General features: G+C 39.3%; 1 protein-coding gene across 5 annotated transcripts in view; it reads left to right on the forward strand.

The window, feature by feature from the left end:
* vwde (von Willebrand factor D and EGF domains) overlaps nucleotides 1-17,352 on the forward strand; it is a 205,338-nt gene that overhangs the window by 127,026 nt on the left and 60,960 nt on the right. For all 5 annotated transcript variants that reach the window (XM_043689848.2, XM_087987120.1, XM_043689849.2 and 2 more), the window contains 5 exons: nucleotides 1,012-1,220; nucleotides 1,698-2,698; nucleotides 3,139-3,275; nucleotides 5,217-5,375; nucleotides 10,906-11,007. In XM_043689848.2, coding sequence (XP_043545783.2) covers nucleotides 1,012-1,220; nucleotides 1,698-2,698; nucleotides 3,139-3,275; nucleotides 5,217-5,375; nucleotides 10,906-11,007 — 1,608 coding nt within the window. The remainder of the gene's footprint in view (nucleotides 1-1,011; nucleotides 1,221-1,697; nucleotides 2,699-3,138; nucleotides 3,276-5,216; nucleotides 5,376-10,905; nucleotides 11,008-17,352) is intronic.

The following is a 17,352-nucleotide window of genomic DNA, read 5'->3' on the forward strand; positions in this document are numbered from 1 at the left end:
ATTGACATTCCTAAAAACAGTAAGAATAAGAGGACACATTTAAAGTGATTTTCAAAAGAAGTACATAAAATATGAGAAAATAAAACATTTTCATGCAGCATTATGTTCAGGTCTAGAATGCTTTTCATGGACATGTAGTGAAAACCAGTTCAATTAAGGCATTCAAAGGGCATTAGATGATTATTTAAAGAGAAATAATTTCCAGAGTTGTGGAGAAAGGGCAGGAGGCTAATACAAAAGGCATGCTGCATGCTGTCAGGCCAGTGAAAGCAGGTCTCATGATAATGGAGCCAGTGGCTACTGATAGGGATGGGAACAGACGCTAACAAAGCTGGCATCAATGAGTGCTTGGCATTTCTCTGGTTCAGAGAGCTGTACTAATCCATGAGTCCTGTTTCAAGCCATGCATTTGAGTCTCCAATTGTAGAGGAAGAATGTAACACAGGTAATCAAAATGTATGCAATTTCATTTTCATCTCATAAATAAAAATAAAACCACTTTTCTGCCATATTTCAGCCAAAAGATTAGCTGCCCATTGCTATTTGCCCTCCTTCACTGATGGAGCACAAGATGCATCATGTTTTAGGTACTCACTGCATCCAATTAAATCAGCTGGTCCTTCCCCTAGATATTGTAGTGGGGTCAAGAATGGTAGCCATCAACATTCCATATGTGAGAGAGCATGACTGAAAACAATTGCCCCAATTTGATATAAGCCCAGAATTTAGCCTTGACAAGACTCCAAAGTCAGACTTTGCTTTGCTCCAGCACTTGATTAGAGTCTGACTCTAGATTGGATCAAAGTTTCCAACTGATATACCTTCATGGAATAAAACTGTTGGTTGCCAAGGTTACAGTTATTTTTGTAAAGTTAAAGAGAGACTACATTAGACTCTATTTACCACAATTAAGATATATTTTTTGTTGATAATGATCATGTAATCAGAACAAAAATATCAATTAATGCACAAAAAAAAAGACATTTGTTGCAATTTTGTTTCTCCATATAGATCACATTTTCCTCCGGAGCATTCATCCGTGCTGATGTGAGTGAATGGGGCATGAGTTTAACACTTAGAGCACCAGGTGCAGACTTCCAAAGTACCAGAGGTCTTTGTGGCACATTTGATGGAGATATGAATAATGATTTTCATAATTCAGATGAGCTCTTAGTTCAAGAAAAGATTGATAACCTTGATGGTTTCATTGAAGATTGGAGGTATGCATAAGTTTTAACTCAAGATGATGTATCAGTATGGTGTTAATCTCACGGAGTGTAATATTATAGTACCCCAATTTTCATTCTAATACCTTCAATGGAATTATAATTAGATAATTCCACAATTATGATTTTGCAATGTAAATTATTCTTATTGTCAAAAGGTATTTTAACTGAAATGATGGATTGTTATAAAACTGAGTTTTATATGTATTTGACATATACCAATCGTCATTGAACTTGCAAAAGCAGTTATGACTAAGCTTTTTATTCGGTTGTTTCAGTATTTTATACAACTGTATAATCAAAAATGGGCATTTTAAGAAAAATGTGTATGAGAACAGAATACATAAATAAAAGTAATATATCTTTGAACATATCCTTCAGTTAACTAAAATGTGAACCAATAGAACTAGCCAGTCAATGTGCCAGATCTGTGAACAATGTATAATGTTCTTTCTGATTGTATTTTTACAGAATACTGCCTGGAAAGAGTCTATTTGATAAAACATCACCACCCTTACCTGTCAATGCCAAAAGAAGACGTTATTGTAGTTGCAATATTGATTCAGTTGTGCTGCAACAGTCTGCAAATAAACTTGACTTTTTTCCTCAATCTGGAGTTCCTTCAGCCTGCCCAAGCAGTGAAAATGTGAGATTTTCCAATTTGATACCAGTACTCGATGTCACAGCAGAGTACATCAGCACTGTTGAACTGGTTCGAGGAATCAGCAGACGCAATGTTCGAAAAAAACCTACAATTGCTGCTTTAAAAGATGTACATTACGCAAGTCTGAGTAAATTAAATCAAACCATTCATTTTGCAAGGGTGTCATATGTACGTCCCAGAGGGAACATCATGCTGAGAAAACAAGCGCTACCAAGGGAACACGCTAGAAGGAACAAACGTAAAGACATTAGCCACTATCAAAAAAGGCATCTTAATAATAGGAGATGGAAGCGGCAGCATTATTATGAATACTTGCCAACAGTCCCTTTTCAAAGTCTTACTCAGACAGACTTGGAGGGATTTAGTTACTTCTTTCCTGAGGATCATGCTTCTGAACTTCATCAAGAGGTCTTGCCTACTTGGCCTACACCTTCAGGACTGACAGAAGCTATGGCTTTTGATTTATGCCAGCAGACTGTAACGAACTCCAGTATAGGCCGAGCCTGTGGAGAGTTACTGGGACAACGATTAATGGATGTAATAGATATCTGTATCTTGGATCTTCACCTTAAAGGTGACCTCAGTTGGGCAAGCAGAGGTCTAAGTTTGTTAGAGAATGAATGTGAGAGGAAACTTCTGGAAGATGGTATCCATCGTGGAAGTGGTCATGGTGACTTCTCCAGTGTACCTCAAGATATTTTGTCAGCACTAAAGTGTCCCAATTCTTGCAGTGCCAATGGTGAATGTACTGAGTGGGGTTGTGCCTGTTTTTCAGGTTTCAGCAGCTATGATTGCAGTGTTTTAGTTGGTAAGTATTGTGAAAAAAAATCTAAATTTATCAAAGTTTTCAATTGCATTTGCAATCTATAGCAAATCTGTTGAGGTTTTGTGGAATTGTTAACAAATCGAGTAAATCCTTGAGGTTGCAGGTTCTGTTGTTGGTGCTCAGAATAGAACAGTACAGTATGGGGAGATACTGAGCAAAGAGGAGGTATCTGGCCAAGTGGGGAGAGCAAACCAGTTATAAATTGCATATTGTCATGACACCCATTCCTTTCTCTCTGTTTCCCACCTCTCACTTTGCTAATAATGAAAAATAGGAATAAAATATGTGTGTACTTGAAGAAAAACATTCAGTACGTTCGCAGTTTGGAAATGGCTTACATCCAACAAAATGTTTGGTTTTGCAAGTTTCAAATTTTGCATAGAGTACAATTTGATTTGCATTTTATGATATTAACATCGAAGATCAGCTTCCTGAAATCACAGAGTTGGAGAATTCTGGATTGTGTGATGTTCGGCAGTTTGACTGTACCTCTGTGAGGGTTTTTGGCCAGTGGTTCACGGAGTCTGCAAGTTTAACGTGTGAAATCATCAAGCTGCAAGTAAGTAAAGTTACGGGATTAAGTCTCTACTCAGTCGTAAGAAGTACACTGGGCTGCTTTGTTAAACATCTTCTAACATAAAGTTTTGCAGGCAGTTCTAAGTTGAATGTGAGATGTTTCTAAGATATTTAAAAAGTAGAATGCCTGGAATAACATGAGCATGCTATTTGTTTAAAAAACAGCAACTTGCCAAATTTGGCTCAATCTTTGAATATTGTACATTATATTGTAGCCATTGAAACAGAACAATTCCCATGTTTTATCCCAGTTTAAACTTTCATTGTAGATGTCTGTTTTGCTATGTATTTAACTCTATATAGTGGAATGATAGTATTCTGACATCACAGTTTCAGTTAACCAAGGCAAAATTCTGTAGTTGTGAAATCTGAAATAAACAGAAATTGCTGGAGAAACTCAGCAGGTCTGACAGCATCTGTGGAAAGAGGAACAAAGCTAACATTTCTAGTCAGGTATGACTTCTTCAGATATGAAGATTTTGAAATGTTATCTCTGTTTCTATCTGACAAATGCTGCAAGACCTGCTAGGGTTTTTTCACTCATTCAGCTGTCTTAGTTGTCTTTAAGTAACTAGAAATTTTGGCGGATCAAAAAGCTGAAGTTTTCACGCCTTAACTGAGCAACACTGCTGAACGTTAGAGTTCAGGACATGACAGCCACAAACAGATACTTATTGTTGTCTTGGATTTGATCCAACGCATTGACCTCAGCAAACCTCAACAAGCTGCAAAACCCATTGCCATTCTTGATATAAACTTTGTCTAAAATCCTTCAAGTCAACACAAGTCAGAGGGTATTACTGTATGTCTCTGCCTTCTTGACCTTGAAACCCAGTGCAAAGAATTGTAGAGTTACACCTCCTTGAACTAATGTAGTTATAGATAACAAAGAAAGTTAACTTTGAAAGAATTGACTTTCTCAAGGATCCATTAACTCTGCTCTGTTCCCAGTTCACTTGCTCACAGGCAAACAAGTTGCCAGTGGTATCCTTTACCCCCATAAGTCAACTTATGGCTGAGTTCTGTCATTTTCATGAGAATAACAACACTAGAGAGCCACAAGCTTGCTGTTCACCCAGCTCTGAGACAATGACTTTTTACTTTTACGTGTATATTTGTGTGTCTGTGTAATGCAGAAAGTCAATTCTTTTAAAGGTCACTTGACGGTATATTGGTGAACATATAAAATTTCAAGATTTCATGAACCTCAAGTGCTTATTGAAGTTGTTTGATTTTACTTCATAACACCAGAGCCATATCATACATGTAGATACATAACAAGATAGAATGTATGGCAATTTTGTATATATTTTATTACTTTTGTCTATCAAATCAAATAAAATTAATTTATCATTATTAATTGATTTTTCAAGTGCATAAATTAACTCCGATAACAAGTATCTTTATTTCAGAATTAAAATTAATATACAAATTAGCTAAAGTTAATTTTAATTTCCAAAGTAGCACCAGATGCAATTACAATTTTTTGATCAAAGCACTTAAAGAGACAATGACTGTTACAAGAGACAAATCTAATTGGGAAGATAATGCTTCATAATTCCCAAAGAAGGCCTTTTCGTCTATGGTTTGCGTGTGATATTGCCGTAATACTGTCACCTTCTTTAAAGTTGGTACTAATCAGAATCTGTTCACATTGTTGAGTCTAAGCCTTCAGTTACTGAAATACAGACAGTTATAAGACCTCAAATATGGAACATGGACACTTTCCAATCTTAATTAGCCTACCACCACTTTAAAGCAAAATGAAATGATCTACAAAAGTAGGTCAAAGTGAAGAAAATGAAATTGGGACTCTGTATATAGAAACTTAAAGAGCTAGCTGGCATGAGCTGTGTTCTGATTTTTAAAATTATGTCAGAATTAATGATCCATATTTTGATTTCTTTTATCTAATCGAGCATAGTACGTCAATGATGAATGGGTTCCAACTGTTTCGCAGTCGACAAAGGCGACATTTTTGAGTAATCAAGCTGTGGACTGCCAGATTCCAGCTGAGATTGGCCAATCATTTGAAAATATAGACCTCATTGATGACCAACCAATAGCAAGATGGCAAATCAAGGTGTGACACTTTAAACTTACAAATGCTGTGTGCAAAACAGTGTGATGAAGCTGAGTCCTCTCAATTTCAAAACATTGTCTGCAGTAATCAACTTGCATGAGATTGGAGCTTACATAACAACGGTTTTAGTTTGAACACATTTGTATGTGAGATGCAGAAACTCTTTTTTCTTCAATCTTTAATTTTGACTTAAGTTAAAAAGAAAAGTTGTAAATATTAACTTTAACTTGACTAATTTTTCTTTGTCCTTCAAATTTGAGGATTTTCATCTTCTGTTGTGATATGAAGATAGAAACAAGCACAGGTGCCCAAAAATGTTACTCTCAGAACAGTAATAGTTTAGTTCTGTTGACAATATTCATTATTACTTTGTATGTACCCTTATTTTTATGTCAAACAGATCAGGCGACTCTGTGTGGAATTTGCACATTCTCCCTATGTCTGCATGGGTTTCCTCTGGGTGCTCCGGTCTCCTCCCACAATCAAAAACGTGCAGGTTAGGTGAATTGGCCATGCTAAATTGCCTGTAGTGTTAGGTGAAGCGGTAAATATAGGAGAATGGATCTGGGTGGGTTGCGCCTTGGCGGGTCGGTGTGGACTTGTTGGGCCAAAGGGCCTGTTTCCACATTGTAAGTAATCTAATCTAAAAAAAAAACTCAGATTTAAGCTCAATACTTTTCTTTGCATTTGAAATATGAATGACTAAATTTTGTACTACACTTGCCATCTCATTAGGGACAATGACTGGGCTCTTTGAAACTGTAGGGCCAATAGGAAGGCCTCCAATTCAAGAGGAACTATAGATTGTCTTTTCAGATATGGGAGAAAGAGGGTGCCTCCATCTCTAGTTCCCTTCTGTTACACCTTTAAAACATTATTTTTTTAAGAATTTGTCTAAGCTGCCATGCCAGGGAGTAAAAGTCCTCCACAGTGACCTGTGGCTGCAGATATTTGTAACCTTATTTTGGCAGTCCCTCGGGATTTCGAATGATTTGCTTCCTGATTGGGCTCTGAGATGGCTAATATGTCCAATTCATACTCTGCCAACTCTGCCGTATCAGGACAGATGGAGCTTGAAAGAACAGGTAGACTTGTGCGCAGTCTATGAAGCCTTAATGTCACCTCTGCATGAATTTTTCAATGTATTTGATGCCTTCCTGCTTGAAACTTCACCATTTATTTTCTCACAACCAGGTGCATCGAGAGGTGGCAGACATGTTTGACACCTCTTCAGGATGCTTTAGGGACATCCTAATGCATTTCTAATGTACTCCAGGGGCATTATCCTGCCATAGCCAATTTCTAAATAGAGCAGATACTTTGGGAGTCTGGAATGTTGGCCTACAAATAAATGTCCTGCCCAAATGAGCTGCTTTTGAGGAAGTACCCTTCAGTCCTAAACATGTTGGTTTGGGAGCAGATGCTGAAGTGGAACTGCTTTTCTTGTCCCTGGATTTGGAAGATCTTGAAAAGGTGCAGTGAGTGTTATTTCTCTAGTGCTTTGTGGTGTCTTCAGTATGTTTTTTCACACTTCTGAAGCACATAGGAGCTGTTTACTGCCTAGTAAACCATAACATCATTCGTGTGTTTGTTTGAAATTTTGGTCTTCAAATACCCTCTTCTTCAGTCAGCCAAAGGTTGAGCTGCCACACTGGAGGTGAGGATAAATGTTATTGACTGTTCCCATCTCCACTGTGAGGAAGGTCCCAAGGAATGAAAAATAGTCTTCCTTTTCCAGTATACCTCAGTTGTTGGTCATCATGGGAAGAGATGTGCTAGAAGAGGACCTCAACAGCAGGTTAATGACAAACCCACTTTCTTACTCTTTGAAGGAGTTGACAATGACCTTCAGCCTGGTTTCGGTGTAAAAACACAGACAGGTCAAGGATATATATAAGCTCAATGGCTGGAGTTGCAGTGAATTTGATTTTTGATAGCTGATGACATAAATGCGACAGTTTCCTATCTGTTCTATTAATAGATCTCCATACTGATGGGAAATCTAATAGGTGGGGTGCAGTATTGGAGTGAGTAAGATAGAGAAAAAGGATAGTGTGGTGACAGAGCCTTGTTTGCCTTGAGTTTTCAGAGATAGGGTCTGTGGTAGGTCTGTTTGCGAAAGTTATGTCTTGCATGATAACATGAAGTAACTGGTTTGGTGACAGATTTGAGAGCAGCCAAATTTGAGAAGGATTATTCCCTAAACTTCCATGGTTGAGAAAGACCATGACACTGGTGCTGCTTGTTGAATTTTCTTTGATTTGCAATGCAGTGGAGCTCATTGCTGCTTCTCAAGGGGAGATAGATGTATTGTAACTTGAAGGAGCTGATTGACCACCGGGAGATGATGATTTTGGCGCTTCCTTGCAAAGATCCTCCATTTTGCAGACATCTCAGAAACTCCCCTGTCTTTACCACTGTTGAACTTGTCTCCTTTTCTCAAAATCATTATGATCACAGAATCCCTGAGATTGCCAGGGACTATCCATTGTCCAGTTGAGAGATATGAAGTTCTATTGATGTGTTTAAGAATTTTACAAAGGATTCCATCTGCTCCAGTGCTTTTTTGCTTTTCGGTTTTTCAATCCCTGAACCAGTATGTTCCCAACACTATATCAGATCACCACAGCTCCTTGTGATGGTGGATTACACTCAACACATCATGTAGGTCTGGAGCATAGAGATCTTCAATCCCTCAAGTCTGTTCTGTCATTCAATGAGATCATGGCTGCTCTGTTGTTTAACTTCATTTACCTTCCTTTAGGACAAATCCTTTAAAACCTTTGCTCAAGTGCATCTATCTCAGATTTAAAATTAATAACGAATCGAGAATCAATTGCCCTTTGTGGAAGAGAGTTCAGTGATAACTCCATTGTCGCCCAAGGAGAATCACTAATTAACCTCCCTATGGAGCTTGTTGAGCATGATTTTCCTTGGTAACAGACAATGGCCTGTTGGAACTCATCACCTGCATCCTTGATAGAGCAGACCTGACAATGGCTGCAGGGGTGATTAACAGGTAGTGGTTAGCAGTTTCAAAAAAAGTGGAAAAAAAATTGTGGTGATTTGGTGGTCTGAAAGTTGTTCCATTGTGTGTGAGAGCACTTCTGAGTATGAAAAAATAAAATAAAATAAAGCAGATCTGGGAGGATCATGGTGATATGTCATTGGACCAGTAACCCAGCATCCCACGTTAATATTGTGGAGACCTGGGATTGAATCCCATCAGGGCAGATCATGACATTTGTATTCATTTAAAAAAAATCCTGCCTTTAAGTTTGGTCCAATAGTAACTATGTTGTCACTTTAAGGGGAAAAAAAAGTAAAGCAGACCTGAGGGTTCTTGTGGCACTGTGGTAGTGTCTCAGAGGTGTGCAATCATATCTCTGAATAGGGCAATTAGAAAAATGGGTTAAATAAAAAATTTTTAAAACAAAATATTATAAAGCAAACCTGCCCCTTCCTGCTCTCCCTACACCTCCCTCATGTTTGATGGTTTACACAGTCTGTAATGGGTTTTGCATGTAAATAATTAGTTAGCTGTACAAGTGATAGTTAGTAAATGGAAAAATCAGCATAATGATTTGGTTGTGGAAAACCATTCAGCCGTGTGTAGGAGCATGTCCAGGTACTTAAACAAAAGAATAAAGCAGACCAAGCACGTGGAATCCACCAATGTCCTTAGGGAGAGCTGGGCACCATGGGGGATAGTGTTTTTATTTCTCCCTCCAACTCCATTTTCACTTAGACTCTTCCCACTTTCCCTACCTGACCCTCACTTTTTTTTGATGGTTTGTATTGCTGGGGCTTTGCACGCAAATACCCAGTTAGCTACAAGGGTGGTTTACTGATGCTGGGTAACAGTCAAAAGCAAACAAAAAGTCATGGTGATTTGGTAATTGGGAAAAAAAAGTGTTCAATTGTGTGTAAGACTGCTTTTAGACATATGAAAATAAAAATCAGACTTAGCTCTTTCCACTCTCCCTCACCTTTGATGGTTTGCATCGCCTGTAAAGAGTTTCACTTGTACACACCTAACTGCAACACAGGTGATTTACTGGTGATGGTTAGTGGTTAAAAACAAATAAAAGGTTTTGGTGATAAGAAGAACAACCATTTGATTGTGTGTGATAGCCCTTCCATATATCTGTTTTTAAAAAGTACCTAAAGGCCTCTTGTGATGTAGTGGTAGTGTCCCCACCTCTGACCTAGGGGGTCTGGATTTAAGTCCCACCTGGGGACTGAGTAGATTGATTAGAAAATATACTTATAAGTAAAGCAGACTGAGGAATGCGACTCTAGAGCTGTTTACCCCAGTCTGGGACTAGTCGTTGTACGCCACGAGTAGTAGCTCTATTTTGGTGTTCAACACGAAATGATATTCCTTTTCAGTCAGGCTTCCTGAGTTATTAGAAATTCCAAACCCTCACCCTTTGTATGTAGATATACTTCCTACCCTCTCTCCTAAATGGTTTGGTCCTAATTCTTAGCCTATGGCTCAAGTACTAGAATCACCAGTCAGTGGAAACAGTTTATATATTCAATATTTTCCTGTTATGATCTTGACTACTTTGTACAGATTACCACTTAACCTTCTAAATTCTAAAGAAAGCAGGCCTAATTCAGGCAAATAACTTAATTCCTTCAGTCCAGGTATCATTCTTGTTAACCTATGTTGTACTCTCTCGCCAAGGCTAGTATATCCTTCCAAAGGTGTAGTGCCCATATCTGCTCTCGGTACTCCAAGTGGGTAACCAGGATTTTATATAGCTGCAGCATAACCTATGCATCTTTATACTCCAGTCCCTCAGGTCTAAAATCCAATATTCCTCGAGCATTCTTGATTATTTATCTCTGGTCAGCATGGACAAGTTGGACCGAAGGGTGTGTTTCCATGCTGTAAATCTCTGTGATTCTATGACACTATTTCATGCATCTGTTTGTGGCATTTTAAAGATCTATGCACCTGAACCCCCAAGTCTCTGCATTTGACTTAAACATTTACGCTCTCCACTGACAATGTACAATGGTAAGAGCATGTACCATCTGCAAGATGCACTGCAGTATCTCACCAAGGCTTTTTCAACAGAACCTTTAAATCTCTGGCCTCTACTACTTAGAAAGTCAAGGGCAACAGATGCATGAGAACATCAACATTCGCAATCTTCCTCCAAGCCCCACTTCATCCTGACTTGGAACTCTAACACATTCCTTCACAGTGGCTGGGTCAAAATAAGTGCTCCTTTCCTGGCAGCGCTAATGTGTGTCTGCCAATACAGGCTGAAGTTATTTAAGAAGATGACTGACCACCTTTCTGAGGGCAATTGGGAATGGGCATAAATGTTAGCTTTGCCAGCAATGCCTTCATCCTATGAACAAATAAAAGTTAGTTCCATAAATTTGTGATCACAGCATATGGGCACGGATGATATATAGAAATGACAACAATGTCAAATTATAAAATTATTCATAAATAAAATAATGTGTCTATTTGTATTCCACAGAAGTATAATTTCTTTTTCTCTGACAGATTTCAAATGATGGTTACATGTATAGCAACACTCGGGTTTTAACAGTCTTTAATGGAGCTTGTCAAACATGTGTGCCAATCTCTGGACTCTGCACTTTAAAGGTAAGATCAGAAACTGTGCTACTGACCTGAAAACATTATTTTACACAGCAACAGCAAGAGGTTGAAGAGTCTGTTTTCTGCTGATGCATGATTGATTAAAACACAAGCTGGTAGTGATCAGTCTTTGCATTAACTGTTGTCAGTCTTTTGAGCACAGCTGGGTAGTTTTTATACTACTGGGTAGGAGGCCCTGATATTTGAGAGTTCAAATACCACCAAGAAACATTGTGAAGTTGAATTTAATGTATCTAGCAATTTCTGAGTTGGCACCAGGAGAGGGAAAAGTCAATTGTTTGGATTTTGCTTTGATAATAACGCCATCAGTGTTATTGACTATGAGCAGATCTAAGGCTCCCTCCCCAAGTTATCATCAGAAGTCAGCCAGTGCCCCCAATTTCACACTGAGAACACTTCTGCACATAATATTTATTCCTTTGAGGTCAGTGCAACATTATAATGTTCAGCAAAACCACAACCTTCCAACAAACAATTCGACACAGAACTCCTGAGTAAAATGTACCTTTCCCTTTCTGCCTGTTGGATTATTCCAAGTACTCTTAAGTGTTTCACAGTATTTGGTGAAGTTATAAAATTGTAAACCATGGCTATAAAGAAAATACAAAGATGAAGGACTCTTAGTTATAAAGACAGGATCTAAAAAATAGCAATATTATTCGAGGCTGATAAGAAAACGACATGGCACCAGATTTTTCTGAAGAAAAAGGGAATCATAGAATCATTCAGTGCAAAAGAGGCCCTACGGCCCATCACGTCCATACTGCCAAAGCTACCTGAATCAATACTAGTCCCACTTTCCAGCATGAGCCCCCCCAGGCTTGAATGTTATGATATTCATACAAGTATTTTGTTTTTAATTGACGTTTCTTGCCTTAACTACCTTCCCAGGCAGTTTATTTCAGACCCCATCATCATCTGAGTGAAAACAGTTTTCTTCAAATCTCCTCTGAACCTCCTGACTTTCACCTTAAAATTAGGCCCCCTCATTATTGACTCTTCAACTAAAGGGAATAATTGATTTTTATTCACCCGATACATGCCTGTCATAATTTTATACACCTCAATCAAGTCCCCCTTAACCTTCTCTGCTTCAAATAAAACAGCCTCCGCTTATCCAGCCTTTCTTCATCACTAAAATGCTCCATCCTAGTCATGTCCTAATGAATCTCCTCTACACCTTCTCCAGTGTAATCATATCCTTCTTGTAGTGTGACCAGAACTGAACTGTGGCCTTATAAAAAAAAAGGCATGTATATCTTCAAATAGCACCTCTGCTCTTTATAATCAATGCCATAATTGATTGAGAGAAGTGTCCGATATGCCGCCTGAAGTACCTTATTTACCTGTCCTTCCACCTTCGAGGATTTGTGGACAAGTATCCAAAGATAGAGAGTTTCCACTCTGAAAATCTCTCATGTTAAGAATGCCTCTGTCCACCCTACTTGAGTTTCAGACAGAAATGGGCAGATTGCAAGAATAGCAGTCTCGAAGATCCACCTATTTACTGCACATTGGCATATTTACAGTCTTGATTGTTAGAGTCTCAGTCACTCAACTCTGATATTTCCTCCATCCCCACTGCCTTTATTTCTGCTGAGCGTCTCATGCTCCCTAGAATTTGTAAGTCCTCTTCCCTCTTTCCCCAGTGCAGCCATAACTATCTTTGGGCTCAGCCAAGTGTTTGTAATGAGGCTGAAAGTATATCTGGCCATCTGTCCTGTAGATATACTTGCTTGATGGTCCTTATGCTTTGCTGAACAACAAATGGCTAATGCATTTTGCTCCCCTCAAGCAATCTTTACACAGCCTGTATAGGGAGGTATAAACTTTGTGATTAACATAAATATTATCGTGTAATAACCTGAAGTGGGAATAGGGGATGATTTGCTGCTTATCTTTCAAGATTCATCCTCTGGACGATTCCTACAGGTTGGAGGGTTATGGTTAGGGTTCACTCATATAATCTCTCTATTTAAGAAGGGAAGCAAAATGATTGGGAATTAGAGAAAAATGCTAGAGTCCATTACAAATGAATTAATGGATGAATTTTTGGCAAATAGTGGCAAGATTAGACAGAGTCAAAATGGAATTACGAAAGGGAAATTGAGAACATAACAAATAGAGTAGATAAGATGGAATCAATGGATGTGGTTTATTTGGATCTTCAGAACGCTTTTGATAAGTTCGCACATAAGAAAGTAGCATGTAAATTTAAAGCGCAAGGGATTTGGACTTTAATGCCTCTTAGCATATTGACATGGATGCAGAATTGTTGGCAGACAGAAAGCAAAAAGAGGTGGTGTTGGCTTAGTGGTATTATCACAGTATTTTTTAAACGCACAGACTCAAGTAACATTATGGTGTCCCAGGTTCAAATCCTACCATGGCAGATAGTAAATATTGAATTCAATAAAAAAAAACTGGAATTAAGAGTCTAATGATGACCATGAATCCATTGTCGATTGTCAGAAAAACCCACCTGGTTAACTCATGTCCTTGAGGAAGGAAAACTGTTTTCCTTACCTGGTGTGGTCTATAGCAATGTGGTTGACTCTTTCCTGCCCTCTGGGCAATAAACGCTGACCCAGCCAGTGATGCACACATCCCGTGAACGAATTTTTATTTAAAAAGTTTTTTATTCCTGAATGGTGGGCAATGATGAGTGGGTACCATGGGGATCAGTGCTACATCCCAAGCTGTTCACAATATAAATTAAAATTTGCAGATGACCCAAAGCTGAGAGGGAGGTTGAGCCGTGAGGATGATGCAGAGATTCTTCAATGTGATTTGGACAATCTGACTGAGTGCACAAACGAATGGTAAACACAGAATAATGTGAGATTATCCACTTTGGGAGCAAAAATAGGAAAGCAGATGATTATTTGAATAGCTATAGCCTGAAAGAGGGGAATGTGCAATGAGACCTGGCTGTCCTTGAACACTGTTTGCTAAAGGTAAGCATGCAGGTACATCAGGCAGTCATTAAGGCAAAGGATATGTTGGTCTTCACAGAGAGAAGATTCAACTACAAGAGTAGGGATGTCTTCCCTCTTTGTGCATGGGCCTAAGTGAGACAACACCTAAAGTACTGCATGTAGTTTTAGTCTCCTTATAGAGTCATAGAGTCATTTCTGAGGCGTCATGTTCCAGAAGCTGAGGTCACAGTGTAAGAACGTGGAGTGTCTGGCCTCCTCTTGCTCCTATTTTCTGTTTCCTTTGAAAAGCATTACCTGTCTGTTTACTTATAGAATCATAGAGATGTACAGCATTGAAACAGACCCTTCGGTCCAAACTGTCCATGCTGACCAGATATCCCAACCCAATCTAGTCCCACCTGCCAGCACACGGCCCATATCCCTTCAAACCCTTCCTATTCATATACCCATCCAAATGCCTCTTAAATGTTGCAATTGTACTAGCCCCCACCACTTTCTCTGGCAGCTCATTCCATACATGTACCTCTCTCTGTGTAAAACGTTGCCCCTTAGGTCTCTTTTACATCTTTCCCCTCTCTACCTAAACCTATGCCCTCTAGTTCTGGACTCCCCACTCCAGGGAAAAGACTTTGTCTATTTACCCTATCCATGCCCCTCATGATTTTGTAAACCTCTATAAGGTCACCCCTCAGCCTCTGATGCTCCAGGAAAAACAGCCCCAACCTGTTCAACCTCTCCCTAGAGCTCAAATCCTCCGATCCTGGCAATATCCTTGTAAATCCTTTCTGAACCCTTTCAAATTTCACAACATCTTTCTGATAGGAAGGAGACCAGAATTGCAAGCAATATTCCAACTGCGGTCTAACCAATGTCCTGTACAGCCGCAACATGACCTCCCAACTCCGTTACTCAATACTCTGACCAATAAAGGAAAGCATACCAAACGCCTCCTTTACTATCCTATCTACCTGCAACTCCACTTTCAAGGATTGCACAAGATGGAGAGGCATAAAGTGAATGTATTTGTTTGATTTCCAGCTTATGAGAAAGTAGGAGATGCAATATATTTCGAGAGGAAAATTGCTGTTTTTCTTTCTTCTTGAGTCACGACTAGTATTTCCTTTGGATTCACAATGTCTCTAAATAAGTGTAAACTGATCTATTAATAGCACAGTCTTAGCTCCATCAGAATTGGTGGGGTAAGAGATGTTGGAGGGTGGTTGAAATAGTCACCCCCTCCTGCAATTAAACCAAGAAGGGCAGGAGAGCAGTATGCGAGTTCACCAACCAACCATAACCTTATATTAGAGTGGCAAAATTGCTGAAAATAGCAGTAAGCAATTGAATCCCAGAAACAGATCATACTCATCATTCTAAAGGCCTCTTGGTTTGATATGATATGACTGTTCAAAAAAGAAAATTGGGCTGTGACTTAAAGTTTTTAGGCGTATGGGCAAGTCAAAGTGGATAGATATGTAACAGAGATAGTGGGACTAACTGACATACATGTTATGATCCCAGCTGATGGTTCTACTGGGAGAAAGTGAGGACTGCAGATGCTGGAGATCAGAGCTGAAAATGTGTTGCTGGAAAAGCGCAGCAGGTCAGGCAGCATCCAAGGAGCAGGAGAATCGACGTTTTGGGCATGAGCCCTTCTTCAGGAATGAAGAAAGTGTGCCAAGCAGGCTAAGATAAAAGGTAGGGAGGAGGGACTTGGAGGCGCGTTGGAAATGCGATAGGGGGAAGGAGGTTAAGGTGAGGGTGATAGGCCGGAGTGGGGGTGGGGGCAGAGAGGTCAGGAAGAAGATTGCAGGTTAGGAAGGTGGTGCTGCGTTCGAGGGTTGGGACTGAGGCAATGTGGGGGGAGGGGAAATGAGGAAACTGGATAAATCTGAGGACATGCAGGTCCTTGGACTCCTCCATCGCCAGACCATAGCAACACAATGGCTGGAGGAAGAGCGCCTCACCTTCCGCCTGGAACCCGCCAACCACAAAGGATGAACTCAGATTTCTCCAGTTTCCTAATTTCCCCTCCCCCCACCTTGTCTCAGTCCCAACCCTCGAACTCAGCATCACCTTCCTAACCTGCAAACTTCTTCCTGACCTCTCTGCCCCCACCACCACTCCAGCCTATCACCCTCACCTTAACCTTCTTCCACCTATCGCATTTCCAACGTCCCTCCCCCAAATCCCTCCTCCCTACCTTATTTCTTAGCCTGCTTGGCACACTTTCCTCATTCCTGAAGAAGGGCTCATGCCCGAAACGTCGATTCTCCTGCTCCTTGGATGCTGCCTGACCTGCTGCGCTTTTCCAGCAACACATTTTCAGCTATGATGGTTCTACTGGACAAGTCAGAACCCTGGCTTGATAGATCATATTTTATTTTTGGTAAACATGATGATTAAAACATAAAACATATTCACTTGATTCTGTAGATTTTTTAAAGAGCAAAATGTAAGTTTACTATAAAAAAGGAAGAAATCAAACCAAGCTTTACAAAAATTAAAATAATCCTAACACAGATATCAAAACAGAGTTCTACCCTGTTTCCCCACACAATCTGTTACAAAACTCCAAGTCCAGGAAAATTGCAGTCCTAACTGAACACTTCAATTTACTCTTAACTTTCTTCTTCTGTGTTCTTTCCTGTAGATTTGGAGACAGTTGAGTCTACCAATATGAACTCTTCATAAGTCTGAGAGCCTAAATTTTATCGATTCTATTCCAACTCTCTTAGCCTGGGCTATTCACAAAATAGACTTCTGCTGGGGCAACTGGCATCCATTGAGCTGAACTGAAAAAGTCTTATGAGGAGAGAAATTTACTTCTGAACTCAACAGGGATATTTACTGATCTGAACTGAAAACAAAACTAATGGCCTTTAAATATGGTTACTCTACCTGTCATAATTTCAATAGAATAAATATCTTTACATGAACACAACATGGATTTGCATCACAATGCATTGAGTTATGCTGCATTTAGTTCACTGTTCCATCATAATTTGATGGCCTTTTGGAAATTACTTCTCACAGCAGTAACATACATCCATCTGCCTCTCTTTTTGAAACCATCCAACTTCCAGAAATGATGTCATCACAAAGTATCAGGTTAAATATAAGGATGTACATTTTCACAATACCCCATTTAGAATAAAAATCCTGAATATATGGTGATATAAATTCACTGTAGTCCATAACAAGTTGACTGGTTGTCAAGCGAAGGGGGCATTACAAGCTATGGGGTAAATTATGTTTAGGTGGTGATGTGATGAAGCTCTTGTAGTCTTTTGACACTTTGTTTACATTTGCAGAGCTTTTCTTAGATTGTTGTCAGTTTTTTTTTAAAAAGTGTCTCCCCAGGAGATTATTAGGGCAAGGGACAATAATA

Source organism: Chiloscyllium plagiosum, unplaced genomic scaffold (genome assembly GCF_037043375.1).
Source record: "Chiloscyllium plagiosum isolate Xiang-an unplaced genomic scaffold, Cpla_swu_hap1 HiC_scaffold_5, whole genome shotgun sequence".
In the NCBI taxonomy this organism is placed as follows: Eukaryota; Metazoa; Chordata; class Chondrichthyes; order Orectolobiformes; family Hemiscylliidae; genus Chiloscyllium; species Chiloscyllium plagiosum.